Raw genomic sequence first — 17625 nt, 5'->3', positions numbered from 1 at the left:
TTTCCTGGCTCAAGCTAGTGGTATTTCCCTTATATCCTCTTACTTCAAGTACCTGCTAGTTGCATTTTTTTTCCCCTGTACCACTGAACATCATTTCTGAAATATTTTAACTTACAGTACCATGAGACTGAATTTCCAGAGCCAATTCTTATGTCATTCAAAAGGCATTTTCAGCTGTTCCTGCTTTCTTTCTTTCTTTTTTTTTTTCAAAAAAGCTTTATTTATTTATTTGACAGACAGAAATCACAAGGAGGCAGAGAAGCAGGCAGAGAGAGGAGGAAGCAGGCTCCCGGCTGAGCAGAAAGCACGATTGGGGGGTGGGGCTCAATCCCAGGACCCTGGGATCATGACCTAAACTGAAGGCAGAGGCTTTAACCCACTGAGCCACCCAGGCGCCCCTGTTCTGCTTTCTTAATCTTTGAATAATGGAATTTCCTCATGATATGCTTTAGAATTGTAACGCAAAGAGAAATGTTATCTTATTCACCCTCCGTGCTTCTCAGATATTGAAAAAGTGCTGACCTGTCAATTGTGTTTCCTGCCATCAGCTGCCACCTCCTGCTGAGATCCATGTTCAGTATGACAATGTCTGGCAAAATGCAGGTCTGATCAACAGTCCTTTCCCCAGCCCACTCTCACAGCTGCTGAGCCAAGATGCTCACCCAGAGCCAGACAGCCCTGGGAGAAATTCATCAAATTGGAGATGGAGTTACTTTGTTTCAGGAAGACAGGTTTCTTCCCCCTGTGGATGGTGTGTGTCACGCTCTGGCTGAGTGCTCCAAGGGGCAATATATCTGTGGTCTAAATTGATTCATTCTCTCCCAGGCTGTTTGCAAATCTACAGGTCTGCAGTACTTCCTGTCAGAGGCACCAGAGGCACAAGGCCGGAAAACCCTGGCAGCCGGTTCCTGAGTGGCCCTTCTTGAATTAGCAAACGTTTATTAATCAAGGAGAAATGTGGGGAATTTTTGTTGTTGTTGTTGTTGTTTGTTTAAACAAAAAATTTTTGAAGGTTTTATTTATTTATTTGAGAGGGAGTGAGAGAGAAAGAATGACAAGGGAGAGCAGCAGAGGGAGAGGGGGAAGCAGGCCATCTGCTGGGCAGGGAGCCCAAGATGGGGCTCGATCCCAGGATGAACTGAAGGCAGACGCTTAGCCTAATGAGCCACTCAGGCGCCCCAAGGAGAAATGTTATCCTGGAAAATCTGGTGGCTTGTGGTTGGACAGTCGCCATTTGGGTCACTTGATGATCAAGGCATGTACTTAATGGCAACAATCTTTTCTCTCCAGAACAACTGTGACTCTGCCAAAGCTGTCACTGAGCTGGTGAGGTGGGAGGCTTAGGCTCAAGGGGGTGAGGTGGTTCTGGGGGCCTGGTACGTGATGAGACATGGCGATGATCGTGGGGAGCCGTCTCACAATCTGCAAATGCTTTATTCTGTACAGAAGCAGTCCACCTGTGGCTTAACTGTGTCCTGCAGGAGAGATGACAGTGGCGTCTAGGCTCCTAAATGGTTGGTGGATCCTGCTGTCTGCCATGGTGGAATAGCCCCATAAATCAAAGCAATCATCTCTCCGGGGCTAATGTGACTCTTACGGGCACCCAGGGAGATCATTTTCATTGCTGATTCCAGCCAGCATATTTATCCAGAGTCAAGGGTAGCTACTGTGCAATTTCAGGCTTTGATGCAAGTCACAAACGCAGACGTGGCTACTCACTCTTGTCCTCTCTCATAAACAATGAAAGACTTCAGTTAGATGTTTATTTCTAGATGCAACAGTATATTTTGCACTCACAGAAAACCTGGAAATTGCTGCTTTGCAAATATAGCAGAGCATAGCTGCACATTTGAGACAGAAATGGGATGCTCACGCCAACCCTCCCCTTTTTCTCTCCGTTATCTAGACTCAAGAGGTTCGAAACTGGGTGCCCTGGAAAGGTCCTGAACGTACAGTCCGGCTCATTTTCATGTTCAGGCTGAGGTCAGAGCAAGGCTAGGGGCATTTAAAACTTCGCAACATAGATGTCCTGCGTGCTTCACCAACTGTTTCCTAAATAGTAAACAAAGAACTTAAAAAAAAAAAAAAAATGAGCGAATGTCACCCCTGGCCTAATTTTAAGAGAATGTGTCTTTAGGAATGAAGAATCCTCAGAGAGGCTTATACTGAGTCCCTCAAATCAGAGAAAGCACATCATTCCAGAGACCATACATGAGTCTCTGAATGAACTTTTTGGAAATTTTTCCTGTAATTAGGGTGGAGAATGCATCTCTGGAGAGCTCCCTGGGATTGTAGCAGGAGCTGTTGGAGGCTTTTATTTTTTATTTTTTTATTTTTTCTATAAATGGCTTTTTTCCCCCCTGGGCTGCAGTTTTAGCCGTGCTTTAGCAATTATTTTTGTCTCATGAATGCATTTTGAAGACTATGAGCTTTTTTTTTTTTCCAAAAAAGGCTGACCTATCTACAGGTTCTTTCAAAAGAGACCACAGTTTAGAAACTGTCTGAGCTAAGAATGTGGTCTCTCCAGTAAAAACCATCAGGTTGTTCAGAAACTAATTCTTCTTTTTTTTTTTTTAAAGATTTTATTTATTTGACCGACAGAGATCACAAGTAGGCAGAGAGGCAGGCAGAGAGAGAGGAGGAAGCAGGCTCCCTGCTGAGCAGAGAGCCCAACCTGGGGCTCCATCCCAGGACCCTGGGATCATGACCTGAGCTGAATGTAGAGGCTTTAACCCACTGAGCCACCCAGGTGCCCCCAGAAACTAAATCTTTTGCAGTCTCATAGTCTCATAGGATTCTTCCTGACTGTTTCTACTGAAGAGGCCTGGACAGTCTGTCCCACATGTACCCACCCCTTGGCGCCCATCCCACTGCTAGATGTATAATGGACACAAAAGGGAACCTATTTTGTCATTTAAAAAAAAAACTATTTTTATTAATATATAATGTATTATTTGCCCCAGGGGTACATATCTGTGAATCATCAGGCTTACACATTTCACAGCACTCACGCTATTCTATGATTCTTAACTGCGTCACCCATTCTGAGATAATAGGGCAGAGAAGGAGAGGAAGGTAGAGAAACTGTAGAGATTATCTGAGAAGAGAATATGGTCCTGCTGAATCCCGCCCCTTCAGCAAAAGGGGTCCGGAAGGGCTACCTCCCACACTCAAGCCCAGTGAGGGGTTACTCTAAAGGCACCCTATAGGGGATTCTGAAATATGTTTTTGAGGTGGGACTTAGAGAGAACTGATTTCAGCCTTTGAAAACCTGAAGCGGACTGTGGACTCAGGTCTCTCTCCTGCCCGGAGGGTAGAAAGAGGAGGCAGATGCCCTGTGTGAGGTCAGAGGCCAGACACAGCTGCTGGTCTGGAGAGGACTGTCAGGACAGGTGATGTGTGAGGGTCCAGAGCTGGACTGGGCTCAGCTTGGGCCCTATCCAGAAGGGCCGAGAGGGTAAGGGCACTTCAACAGACAGCAGGTGCAAATGGACTGTGGATGCGCTGGGGCGGCAGGGGGACCTCTGAGAAAGAGAGAGATACACCTATCCTGAGGCATGGAAATTACAGGGAAAAGGGCCTTGCTAGGTAACTGCCAGTTACATAGAAGTGAGCAGAAAATTCCTAGGCCTGCTGGAATTTTCACCCATGGGAGGAGACCATTATACCCACTCAGTACATTTAAAGCAGCAGTGAGGCAAAAATAAAGGTACATTTTAAACACATCACACATCATGTTTGCTGAATACATAGGATGCACCATGCTTCCCTCAAGGATCAGAGTCAATAGAAAGTTAGCGAAAGAAGTCTCCTGGAGGAATCCCATACCGTATTTCATTTCAGCCAGCCAAGTACATAATAATTCACGTGTACTGCTTAACTTCTGTGCAATCTGAAGACCAGGTCTCCCAGCCACACACATTCTGGCATGTTGCCAGGAAGGTACAGGGGGAGCGGCAGGAGGGTGTGACCGAGAGACAGTGCAGTCAGTGACAAGATAAAGCAAACAGGCAGCTTCCTTGAAAAATAAAGGGAAGGTTTCAGACCCTCCTGAGCAGATGTGGAGTAGCACTGAATGTTTCTGGGGAGTGGTGATAGAGTCTCCTCTTGTGTCGTTCTCTAGCTCCTGTCTGGAGTCTGCAAATACACAGACTGTTTGTTTAGCTGTGGTTTTTTTTCTGTGTGGTTTTTTTTTTTTTTTTTGCCTTTTTTTTTTTAATTTTTTTAATCCTTAGGAACTTTTTTCCCTTGCTGAAGCAAATCCAAAAACCTGCAGACTGGGCCTGGGGAGACAGAAAGTAACGTCTATTTGGGGTGCAATTGGGATGCATGCAGGTAAAGACCGGTGAGGGACATCTGAGTATCCAAGTGCACAACCCCTTGCGCTAATGCAGGAAAAACAGCATGCGATTTGAGATTGCCATGTGAGGCTGTTAAAAGGCAGAATGCCAGAAACATTCAAGATAATGCCTACGAGCTCATCTTCCTCCCAAATGTTAGACTTGCAAGAAGTCTGGATTTCCTTTGCTGTGTAAATGATTTTCTTTTTTCTCTTTCCTGAGAGCTGGAGATGATCCTTTAATGCCAGATTTTTCCATCTTCACTCTCCAGGCAATCTGTTCTACACGCCCCCCTTGAGTGCTGAAATGACTTTTATGTGCATCTGATCGACCACACACCAACACCATTTGCCAGACAGGAGGAGCAGAGGTAGGGCTGAGCACGTGAGGAAGGTTAATCTCTCTGTGTTTCCATTTCTGCGTCCGTAAAACGACAATGAAAGTGAAATTTCCCTCATAAGGCTTTAAAGGGTACTGTGCAGGGTGGTGTGGTGTATTTGATAGCTACGGTTATTTCCTCATTATCTAGTAATTTCCTGGGTCTGTGGAGATGTGAGGTGGGAAAGGATCACGTGAACCAGAGTTAGGTCCAAGCTCTCCTGGGTTATTGATTTGTGATTTGCAGCAATATTGTGGGCCAGCAACACTTAAATCTCCGGCCACGTTCTTTTTAGATAGCATTAGACCTGGTTCTAACAGCGTTGATGATAATTTGAATCTTTTTACCCATTTATTCGCACATCTGTGTCTGTTCATTTGTGGATCAGTTATCTGAGTTAGGGCACTAGGCAATTTACAAACTTGTATACAGCAAAGGACTCCCCTGAAGGAATCTATGGCCATTTGGTTAGTGATATAAGCAACTGATACCTTGTCAGAATGACCAGGTTTGGAATATTCTGTTAGATCCCAATAAATAAAACTAACCAGAAATAAAATAGCTAGGAAAAATAGTTTGAGAATAACCTCAGTTTCTATACTAAGAGACTGTTCCCTCTAGCCACAGTCCTGTGTGCCAGGTGCTCTCAGGCTTCCTGTTTCCTTAAACCTGCCAGCATCTTCCTCTACAGGGACCTGACAGCTTTCCCTCTCTTGGTCAGGAGCCCCCTGCTTCGGGATTGGATTGGACACATCTACTGAGTGCCTGCCATGGGCTCAACACTCGAGTCTGTTTTAGGCAAAAAACAGTTTCGAGATTACGAATTACACGGGTGCAGACCAGGATCCTGTATTTCAGTTCTGGATGTATTTTAGCGCACAAGTTATGCCTTTCCATTTGTCATCTGGGCTTTGCGGAGATGTAGGAAGCACGTATCCACTTTCAAGAATAAGGAAATTTCACAGATGACACATTATCTCTTGAAAATGAAATAATATTTTATGGCAAGGAAGACGACCCATATTTGGTTGGGTCTTTACAGGCTTGAGGACAGCTATGCCATCAGTGTTTTCAAACTGCTAGCAAAAGGTCTATCAGGCCTTCCAATATACTTCACAGAGACAATGAGCAGTGAAGTGTCTAACGGTAAGCAAAGATATCAATAAACAGAAAAATTACGGGATGATCTTGTACCTTTGAAAAGGGAACTTATCATTTGACCTGCGTCAGCCACTTACTCTTCTGGGCCATGACTCTCTCAAGTTAAAAATTAGAAGTTTATCAGGGGTAAAGATTCAATTACTTTTAAGGTTCTTCTCTCCCGAAAATGACTAGGAGTCTAGGTCTGTGCTCTTTGGTAGGGTAGCCATTAGCACCTGAAATGCAGCTAGTTCAAACGGAGATGCTCTATAAATATAAAACACATACCAGGTTTTGAGGAGTTAATACAAAAGAAAGAATGCAAAATATTTTGAGTATATGGGGTTAAATAAAATAGATCATTAAAATGAACTGCACCTATGTTTTTTACTGTGACGATAGTGACTGAAATTCCATATGTGACTTACATTATATTAATACTGGACAGCACTGCCCTAGACCTTCAAAATAAAGGGAGTGAATTTGTCTCTAAGGACTTTGAATTTTTTTAAAAATTTTATTTATTTATTTGACAGACAGAGATCACAAGTAGGCAGAGAGGCAGGCAGAGAGAAGAAGGGAAGCAGGCTTCCCACTGAGCAGAGAGCCCAATGCGGGGCTGGATCCCAGGACCCTGGGATCCTGACCTGAGCCAAAGGCAGAGGATTTAACCCACTGAGCCACCCAGGCGCCCCAGGACTTCGAATGTTTAAAGGTCATTTTTTCAATGTTGAGGTCATTATGCTTCTAAAAGTCAAGTTTTCAAAGTCAAAATTCTTATCCACTCAAGACTAATAAACTGCGTGGGGACATATTTGCTACCAAGTTCCTCTTGAAGTTACTGTCTGTTGAGGACCTCTGCAAGTTATAACACTCCACATTCAGCCACTATGGTAATGTCTCAACTATCCCATAGGAGATTATCAGGAAATACACCAAAATGTTAAGTGTGATTATTTCCAGGTGGGGTACTGAGTGATTTTTGCATTCATTTTTAATTCTTTTCTTCATGTTTCAACCTTTCAACAATAAGGTTCATTAATTTCTTCATTAGAAAAAAAGGCTTATCTTTACATTTCAGTCTAAATAATTTTACAAATTCTACAGATACCACAAATATGTAAAAAAGAACTTATTAAAAGGCAATATTCCCAGTGGCTTTAATCTGCTTTTCTCCATTTCCAAATTTTCACTAGTGAATAGGTTACTTCTATCAAGAGAAACAATACACCTTATTTTCACATCTTGATATTCACCCACCTTTTAAACCTTAAACCAAAGTTACTTTGCATGCTAGTTTTCTTAAAACTCCTGAAGCTTTTCTCTTTCCTCTATAAGACTTAAGAGCAGATACTTTACGTGCGAGCTTCCATCTTGACGCTAATCCAGCTTTCTAATATTTTTATAACTGCAATCAACTAGAACGGGCATCAGAATATATGTGGAGGATGGGGATGAAATCCAGAAGATACTTGAATGTGCCACCACTTACAGGACGTTTGGGTTGGACCTTAAAAACACCCACCTGAAGGAATGCCATTTACATCTGAGTCCGGGGGCAACAGGGGAGAGAACCCTCCGGCATATAGCCGGGACCAGATCATACAGCCACGTGCATGCTCTCTCTCAAGCACACACACACACACACACACACACACACACAGTGAGCAGGGTAGTGCCCTAGCCCAATCCCACATGCCCTGCGGTTGCTTTTTTCACTTGCCCTTCCTCGGACTAGAACCAGCACCCTACCTGCCTCAGGTACCACGGGGTAGGACACACTGTCGTGCGCGAGCAGGCAAGACGCACAGCCAGATGGGCCATCCGCCCCTGGAAAGCGATGGGCTTCTAAAGGTCAGGTACGACTGTTCAGCCTGGCAACATTGCACACTCAGTCCACTTGTTTTCTTCTTGAGGAAAAGTAGTCTTTTTCTAACTCCCATGTGGTGACAACCCTGTGGACCATGGAACTTCTAAGCAGAGCAGAACTTACTGTTAGTGGTAAAGATGACTTCTTCCTGCGGGGTGGGATCTGTATCCGGGACCACCTGCAAGGCTCCCACTGTCCGGACGGCAGGGTCCAGGGTGACTGAACTTTCATTCACAGTGGTGTCGCTCGCGCCTGTGATCTGGTTGGTGGGTGGGCCTCCTAGAGATCCCTCGAAGTCGGTGGGCAAGTCATCTATGCAGTCGGCATTGGGCTAATATGAACAGAAAAGGATCTGCCCTTAGTGTTGGTCATCAAGTTAGAGATGAAATGTTCACAGCCTAAGTCTTTTGTCTCCATGGAAAACCAAGTTCTTTATGGTTCTCTTCCTGAATTGCTTAAAAAATTTTTCTATTATAGTTTCTCTAATTAACTTGAAAACCACTTTCAAAATTTCCTTTCCAAGGGTTCCACTTAGATTTAGAGAAAACATTTTAATTCCAGGAGAAGAAATATTCATATATTAATATAATGGAGGGGGACATGGCATTTATTTATAATGATAGTCCTTCCTTACATGTAGTGTGTACTCCTCATATAGTGTGTAGTTGACAGCTGATAATTATCCCCAAAGACCCATGCATTGTTTGCAAATGCACTGATGACAGTAGGGTAGAGAAAAGGCACAGAATCTGACTCATGGTGAACTGTTTAGTAGAGAGACACACAAAGCCACAGGGTGAGGCTATTTTTGTTGTGGTGGTTAAACATGAGCCAAAAGCCAGCTGTAAAAAATAACCTATTTACTTACCATGCAAACTGATCATACGTTTGTCAAATCCTCTAAGTGAAAACTTTACTATCCTAAAACCAGGGTGATGCCCTCTAGCTTAACGATCCACTCACTGCAAGACTTCTTCTCCCTCCAGGCCCTCATTGTCAGATCTCTGACAGCCTCACTTGAAGAACAAACAAATGGGGAGCTTTCTGCTTTACAAGGCACCCTGTGTTGGCTAGCCTTGTTAGACTATTCTACCATGGGGCAAAATCTTACCCATTGCAAGTTTTTCTCTTTGGTCTTAGTTCTGTTATTTGAAATAGTATTGAATATATTTATATGTCTTCCACAAACAACTTTTAAGATGATTTTCAGTTGTTATGTCTCTTTCTAACCTCCAAAATTATTTTAAAAAGATGGTGTTGCAGAGATACAGTGTTGAGATAGCTATGAATTAAATTTGGTTTTGCACTCGTGATGGATGCAGATCAGGTCAGGCAGGATTAGGTGAGGAAAATTCTAGATTGGCACCAATTAAATTAACATCACAATGACTACACTGTGTGTGAAGTTCACCCGAAGGGAAAATCTGTAACCCATGGACTCACCGGGAGCACAAAGCAAGGAGTCCAGAGGGGGAACTCTTGTTCTAACTTTCTGCTCTACACCAGTCTCCCAAGCTGCACACCTGTGTTTCCAATAGGCAGCTGGAAATTTCCATCAACCTCATAAAACACTCAAATTCAGCTCATTTCACCTTCTTCATCTCTATGGAAAGTGAGCCAATTCATTGAAAAAAACTCAAGTTATCAAAAGTCAGTTCATTGAATGACTAACCCACCATGTTTACTAAACTTAGAGATCTTAACACTGGGCACGTTATGAATTTTCTCTCTCCATTTCCAGCCTCCCTATTTCCTTACAGTTTCCTTCCTGGTGTATTCCATTCTCTACTTTCTCACCAGAGCACTCTTTAAAAGACAAACAAACAGGGGTGCCTGGGTGGTTCAGTGGGTTAAGCACCTGCCTTTGGCTCAGGTCATGATCCCAGGGCTCTGCTCAGATGCTTCCCCTCCCCTCATCTCTGCCTGTCCTTTTGCCTACTTACGATCTCTGTCTGTCAAATAAATAAAATCTTTTTTAAAAAAGATTTTATTTATTTATTTGAGAGACGGAGATAAATAAATAAATAAATATCCCCAAATAGAGAAAATCTTAAAAAAAAAAAGACATACAAACAAACAAAAAATGGGGCACCTGAGTGGCTCAGTGGGTTAAGCCTCTGCCTTCAGCTCAGGTCATGATCCCAGGGTTCTGGGATCTAGCCCTACATTGGGCTCTCTGCTCAGCAAGGAGCCTGCTTCCCTGCCCTCACTGCCTGTCCTTCTGCCTACTTGTGATCTCTGTCTGTCAAATAAATAAGATCATAAAAAAAAAAAGACAAACAAACAAACAAAAAATGGGGCACCTGAGTGGCTCAGTTGGTTAAGCCTCTGACTTTGGCTCAGGTCATGATCCTGGAGTCCCAGGATCAAATCCCAAGACAGAGTCCCATGTTGGGCTCCCTGCTCAATGGGGAGTCTACTTCTCCCTCTGACCCTCCCCCTTCATGCTTTCTCTCTCTCACTTTCTCAAATAAATAAAGAAAATCTTAAAAAAAAAAAAAAGTATGGCTCTTCTTTTCTCTTAAAGAATGAATTATAACATCCTTACTGGGGCAAAACAGGGTCTCTACACCCTCACCCCAGCCAGCTTTTCTGACCTCCCCTCAGCCCTTGGAAACACAGACCATATATTCACTATCTCAGGGCTTTATCTAATGCTCTGCTCAGCCCCCATCACGCCACCCCCTTTTCTTTCTCTAGGTCTCCAAATAACCATGGTGAATTCCTAACCATCCTTCAATTCCCAGGCCAAATGGCATCTTTCCAAGTGGCGTTCCCTCGCAGATAGCATCCTCCCTACTGTGACACTTTGTAGGCATTTATGGTTTATTTGTAACGGTGCTTGTCTTTGTCTCTCTCTACTAGTCCACAAGCTTTCTTTTCTGCCCAGTTTTATTCAGATCTAATTGACATGTAACACTGTGGTAGCTTAGACAACAGGATGATTTGATACACACATATACACTGGAAAATGATGAACACATAGGTTTAGTCAATATCCATTATCCCATATAGTTACACATTTGTTCTTGTAATGAGAACTTTTAAGATCTACACTCTTAGCAACTTTCAAATATACAATACAAGATTGTTACCATGCTGCACCTTACACCCCCAGGATTTATTTATCTTATAACTTGATCACCTTCACCCACCCCACCCTCACCACAACCTCTGGCCTCTGGCAACTACCAGTCTGTTCTCTGTTTCTATGAGCTCAGCTTTTAGATCCCACATATAAATGGGACATAAGCTTTTTAGAGTGAAGCCACTACATCATGTTGGTCTTAAATTCCAAGCCCTCACATAGTGTCTGACAATTATTAGGTGCTCAGCAAATACCCATTTGAGTATTATATCGGAGTCTCAGTTTACTACTATGAGAAGCTGGGAATGTTAGTATCTGCCCTAGATCAATGAAGGGAAGATTTGAGAAAATGCTTTTAAAAACGATCAGGTTCTGTGCAGAGGTAAGGTATGCTGTTCAAGGGCAGCAGAATGTGTCACCCCAAATACACTGTTGGCATAAAGATTATTTTGAGTTAAACACAGTCGAGAAGAAGCAGATAAAGAAACGGTCTCTGTCCTCCCATCTGCCTAAAAGTAGGACACAAATTTGTAAAGGTGGCTTCCCTCCTTGTACCAGGAAGAGAAGAACATTCTTATTACCAGAGTCTGAGAGTTGATGCCAAATGGGTCTGTAATAACATACCTCATTACCACGCTCTTATCTGCCATTAGTTTCCCTTATATATGTACTTCCTCAGAATCTGCTGCCCTAGAAGCTCAAGGTCCCTTTCCTTTGTCTTATCACTTCTCTAAAAATTTGTTCTTTCATGAAGATGCTATGTCCAAGTTCTGACCGCCCCTTTGATTTACTCATCCCTACACACTCCTGTATGAATGGACAATGCACATGTGAGTAAATAAATGTCTGGTTGTTTTTCTCTTGAAAATCTTGTTTATTTGTTTATTACTTGTTTGTTTGTTTACATGACAGAGAGAGCAAGAGAGCACAGCAGGGGGAGCAGCAGGCAGAGGGAGACAGAGAAGCAGGCTCCTTGCAGAGGAAGGAGGCCAATGTGGGACTCGATCCCAGGACCCTGGGATTATGACCTGAGCTGAAGGCAGACGCTTAACCTACTGGGCCACCCAAGGGCCTCTTCTCGTGGTAATCTTTTTCTAGTCTCATTTATAGGACCCCAGCAGGAGAACCTAGGAGGGTAGAAGGAAAAACCATGTTTTTTTCTTCCCCTACAGTATATAAAAACCCTTAAAAGCAAAACTGATTGTGTGGGGGGTGTCAAGGAAGAAAAGATTTCATCATGAGAATACTGTGCTGGTTGGTCTTTCATCCAAAGCATCTGGATGCAGTTGTAGATGTGGTAACAACTGACATATTTTTCAAAAAGTTGACTTCTCTTGTGGATATTGTTCATTGGTTTTATTCTTTTCTTTTCTTAAAAAAAAGTTATTGATTTTGATGTAGAGTGTTCTCTTTTACTTTGTGGACTAGTAAGATCAGTATTATATCCTTAACAGAAGGGGAAAAGAGAAAGAGCTAATTAGCTCAGTGAGATTGTTAATGGTGGCACGTGTGAATAATTTAGCTTAGGTATAATATTTAATAGACCACAATTTACAGAAACTCACATTTTATGTCCACCCTAAGTAGTTCATCAAATAGATATTTTGAAAAGAAACCCAATTTATAGATCTCTAAGAGAAATTACAGTCATATGTTTAGCAGAGATGTCAAATACCATCTGCGAATGACTACAGTATAGGTCTTCAGATTCAGGTGACCATGGGGTAACACCTCAAATAAATCAATCTCTAAACAGTCAGGAACTTGGGAATACCCCAGCTACATGGAATTTCCATTTAATAACTATTATCCTATTCATGCCAGGACAAGAGTGATAGGAAGGTGTTTGCTGGGATACGCAAGGCCTGGGTGACACAGTACCTTGTAGGAGGACTCACTGAGACCTCTGTTCTGTCGTCTACAAAGACACACCTAGACCCGACAGGAGAGAAAGGAACATGAAGCACTGTGTGTAGATAAAGGGGTGAAAACACTTTGGACAAGAAAGGGCCCCCTGCGGGCGCTTGGGTAGCTTAGTGGGTTAAGCCTCTGCCTTTGGCTCAGGTCATGATTTCAGGGTCCTGGGATCGAGCCCTGCACCGGGCTCTCTGCCTACTTGTGATCTCTGTCTAATAAATAAATTAAAATCTTAAAAAAGAAAAAAAGAAAAGAAAGGGCCCCCTGCCCCTTTACAGTTAGTATTTTATTTCTCTCTCTCTCTCTTAAAGGAGAGAGAGGAGAGACTGTGCACGCAGGGGGAGGGTCGGAGAGAAAGAGGGAGAATCCCAAGCAGAACTCACAATGCAGGGTTCGATCTCACAACCCTGAGATCATGACCTGAGCTGAAATCAAGAGTAGGATGCGTAACTCAATGTGCCACCCAGGCGCCCCAGTATTTTGTTTCTCTTGGTAACATGTAATAAAGACAGATACCCACTGTAATGGGAACTTCATAATCAGCAAGCTTTCGTTCTTTAGCTCATTTGAAAGATATCCACTTACAAAATGACAATGTCCCCAGGTTCCAGCTTTCAACCTACATGGACTTGCCTTACAGCACAGGTGCGTACAAGGATACTCAGTTAAAGTCAACCAAAACCAAAATCGAGCCCCCCAAAACCCTTACCACCTGTAACTGGACAGCTCAGTTGGCCAAGATGACCGCTGAGGCCTTGGTGAGCGGGCACTGTTCAAAGGAGGACCAGACTGAATTTCATAAATACGATTCTGTGACCAGCAGCCTTCAGACTCTGAAGGGCAATGAGGCCTCAAGACATGTATTGATCAACCTGGCACATGAAAGGGCTACAGAGATAAGAACCAATAGGCACTAACTGTTAGAGACTGACAAGCTCTTGTCAATTTTCCTGAAGAATGGAATGAATATAAGCAATTTAGAAAATGTATGAAACAGTCTCTGTAAGCAGCATACAAAGGGTTTCAGTTAGCTATAGGAAGTATTTACTAATTGAGAAGGCTGTGAGCTTGTCCAGTGACAGGGGAAGTTATGCAATAAAATAAATGCAATAAAACATCATCTTTTTGGAGTTTAGGCATGGTGCTGCTACCCAGGGGTGAAGTATAGAGTGGAACAACATTCCAAATTTGTGCCAGATCCGACTTCAGTGTCATCCTCTAGGAAAAAAACAGAAAAGTCTTAGAGAGGCGAGAGGGTAGCCAGATGCCTTGGTGCTTCCTGAGAAGTAGCCCACAGGCTTTCTTTTTCCCAGAGGATGTTCTGTTCTCTAGGTTGAGCTCAGATACATGTCATGTTCCTGTCCATCTCCCTGGTAAAATCCAAAAGATGCTACCCATGTTCATTTTTCTTAAGTCTAGTGTGCTAAATAAAATCACATCCTCCATACTTGGTCAGCATGGAACCATGAACAAAAAAAACTCCTAAAAGTGAAAATGTTATTAATTTTGGAAATAAGCCCAAAGGCCACCCAATACTTCTATTTTAAAAACAGTATCTATTCTCAACTCCTTCTCAAGTACCTTCTGGAGAAGTCCTACCACCTCTGGCAAAGTCTGAAGTCAAATGCTATTTAGTACAAAACTTAACTACCAGGAGTGGTTTGGTTTCATCGTCCTGACCAAGAAGCACTGGGATAGACATTCAGGAGCTTCGAGAACATCCTGAGGAATAGGAACTGGATCAGATAATGTGACTCTCTCTTTCACTGTTAAGTATTCTGCAGATGTTGGAGACTAAAGACACACACACACACACACACACACACACGCAAGCACACACGTATATACATTTCCTGGCTCCCCTGTATGAATCTGCTGCAGCTAGCAATGTGAGAAGTGCAAACCCTGAGTTCAATTTTCTAAGCTCCCAATGTCTGGTAGAGAGGTTGGGTGCTTGGTAATATTTCACGTCCGCTGTAATTGACTTTCACCTTGAACGCATTATGCATTTACAACTCTGGTCTGAAAATTTAATGCATTGGCTTTCAAAATCTAGCTCAAAGCCACAGTCACATGAGTTGATTTGTGTTTGGTGTACCAGCCATGAAAAATAGCACACAGCTGGCATGGATGCAGCTGCTACCGGGTAGAAAATTCAGCCAATGCCTGACCTCCGAGTCTTCAGGTATGCCCTCTCCAACAGAGCCACTCTGATAGTCCTAGGATAATTAGCCCTTTGGCATTAAAGGGATCCTTTGATATCTGATCCTTTCTTCTTCAGTGCTATCTTGGGACCCTTAACATTCTCTTTATTCTCTGCCATTAGTGGTGAGAAGTGACAAGAGAGAGACTGCAGCAGAGCAGAGGGGATGGGGAGGAGGTTGGCCTCCGTATCCTGTTTGTCTAGCTGCTTTTAGACAGTGCCAGCGTTTTTTTTCACATCTCTGTGCAGCCCTTGGATTTGGTGGCCTGGCTTGCTTCCTGCCCTCACCGCAGCAGCTGGTGTCTCACCAGCCATCAGCTGTGGCTTTGCTTGAATATGGTCCTGGGAAAGTCCTTCCCCGGAGCAGTGAGCCGGCCAGCTGGTGGGGTTCTCCTTGCGCTGGGGGAGAGACTACATTTTATAAACACATAACTGGGGGCACAAATGGGACGGTAGAGCTAGAGTGAAGGGGTGCTGGCTCTGCCTTCCTGTTCACTCAAGGTCTCTGCAGAGACATGAGTTGAGCAGAGGCTCTGTGCCAGGTTCCCAGGGGCTGGCTTTCCCTCCCCTTGTTCAGAAGAGTTCCTTTCCCGGGAAAGCTAGGCACTTCAGACTTTTCCAGAGAAGGGCAGCCTCAGAAAGTCGGCATGCAGAAGCCCTTGCAGACAATGCTGTGAGCAATGCCACAGGAGGCGAGCACTGGGCACCAGGACTGTCCTGCCTCTGCTGGGTCCTGCCTGCGCTCACACCCCAGAGCCCCGGGGAGAAGCCTACGCGCTGCAGAAGCAGCATCTCGAGTCACAGGCGGGGAAGTGGTGAGGGCGTCGTGGTGTTCTCCGACTGAGAGAAAGTGAGAGGACAGATGTTTTCAGACATGGGCGTTCTCTTGGGGGCTCATCAGATGACACCCCCTGCTGTGCCGAGGAGGGTTCAGAGAAAATCCGGGTGTGTGGTTTTCTCCCTGCTTTGGGGGTAATGCAGAAAGACACACATCACGATGCTGTAAGCTGGGCTGTGCTTACCGGGATCCCTAGGGCTTTAAGAATGTTCATCTTGCACATGGGACAGGTGCGATGGTCTAGAAGCCAGGGGTCAACGCAGGACTTGTGGAAAAGATGCCTGCAATGAGAACCACACATCTTAGAGCGGCGGCGACTGCGGAGAGGACCTAGTCCACCACAGCCCAGAGACTCATCCAAGGTCACTCGACTGCACAGAGACGACCTAGTCCACCACAGCCCAGAGACTCGTCCAAGGTCACTTGATGCACAGAGGCAGAGCCGAGACTCAAACCTCCATCTCCTGGCTCCATGGGCCAGGGAGCTGCCTCTCATACCCGGTGCTGATACAGTCACACTTTGTCTGGATCCCGGGACTGTCCTCTGGGACTCACAACGGAGTCTTCCAAGTTTCAGAAAATGTAGAGAATGGAGACACAAAGAGATTTTGCTCTTTCTCAGCAGGAAGAAGGCTTAGTGGGAAAGAATGGAAGCAGGGATGCCTGCCCGGACCTTTTGAGGATAGACCTTGAGAGAGAGAGAAAGATTACTTGCAGCTAAATCCAAAGTTTCTCTTTTTCACAGTCAGAAGACAACTGCAAAATAAAGGCTTGTTTCCATTAATATTTGGGCTGTCACACAGAAGGGCAGCAGAGCTCCTGCAAGCATTTCATAACACAGATGACATTTTACGTTGTGATGGCTGCTGGCTGCCGAAGCAGAAGCCAGGCTGAACCGTCCTGTACCCCTTCCTGTTTGTACAGCTGACGCATTCATCGCCCCTGCCGTGCCCCTGCTCCAGGCCTGCGAGCCTTCCCTGTGTACCAGCAGAAGTGGGGCGCTCAGGACGGGCAAGAGGGGGGCCTCCTAACTGACCTTTCACTCAACTTGGCCCTCCAGGGGCCCAAGAGATCAGCAGGGACTTCTCGAGTCAGAAGCTTTTCTTCTCACTCGCAAGACTGCGGGCCACCAGCAGAAGCAGACAGAACTTCCTGCCTGGGGCAAGATGAGAGCGAATGGTCTGCCTGAAGTATGAGGGCTTCGCAGGAAATTCTGTCCACCCCGACCGCATCCTCAGTGCAGCACCATTCCTGGAAAACGTTTACTCTCTCCTCACCTTCGTCTTCTTCCTTTCTAACAGTTCTAACTTTTCTTTGTGTTAGAGGGCTTTCTGCTCAGATGCTTCAAAGGGACCCCTAAATGAGGGAAGAAGGTGGGAAGGGCCAGCTTTTAAGTGGAAATTGAGAAGAAACCCACGTGCTGAGGCTGGGGTTGGAGGTAGGCTGGATAGGAGTAGGTTGGGGATTAGAACGGGAGAGTAGCAACTTGCACAGATCATCACGTTCCCAGATGATCGCTTGGAATGCCTGCAGATTTATTCTTTGGTAGATACGTATCATACTCATTCGTTCCTCTATCCATCCATTCATCCAACAAGTAATAAATGCCAAGGATCGTGCTCAACTCTGGGAATGAACACGGTAGCGATTTGGCTCCTTTCCCTTCAGGAGTGTAACAAGAGGAGCAGATGCTAATAAAATAATAGAAATAAACTACTTAATGACAACCATGCTAAGTATCCCATTAGAAGAACATGGAGTTTGGGGAGGCTTCTAACTGGGAGATCTATCCCGTTGGGGTACTCAGGAAAGACCTTCCCCATGAAGAGCCAAAGCCAAAACACTTGAGG

The 17625-nt window shown here is 44.4% G+C and overlaps 1 protein-coding gene across 2 annotated transcripts in view; it reads right to left on the bottom strand.

Moving 5' to 3' along the window:
* RNF150 (ring finger protein 150) overlaps positions 1-17625 on the bottom strand; it is a 261941-nt gene that overhangs the window by 34386 nt on the left and 209930 nt on the right. For both annotated transcript variants that reach the window (XM_044268030.1, XM_044268031.1), the window contains exons 5-6: positions 15960-16056; positions 7853-8060 (exon numbers count right to left, since the gene is read on the bottom strand). In XM_044268030.1, coding sequence (XP_044123965.1) covers positions 7853-8060; positions 15960-16056 — 305 coding nt within the window. The remainder of the gene's footprint in view (positions 1-7852; positions 8061-15959; positions 16057-17625) is intronic.

Source organism: Neovison vison, chromosome 11 (assembly GCF_020171115.1).
Source record: "Neovison vison isolate M4711 chromosome 11, ASM_NN_V1, whole genome shotgun sequence".
NCBI lineage: Eukaryota > Metazoa > Chordata > Mammalia > Carnivora > Mustelidae > Neogale > Neogale vison.
Note: the sequence above shows the minus strand (reverse complement) of the source record. Positions and strands in the feature narration are given on the sequence as shown.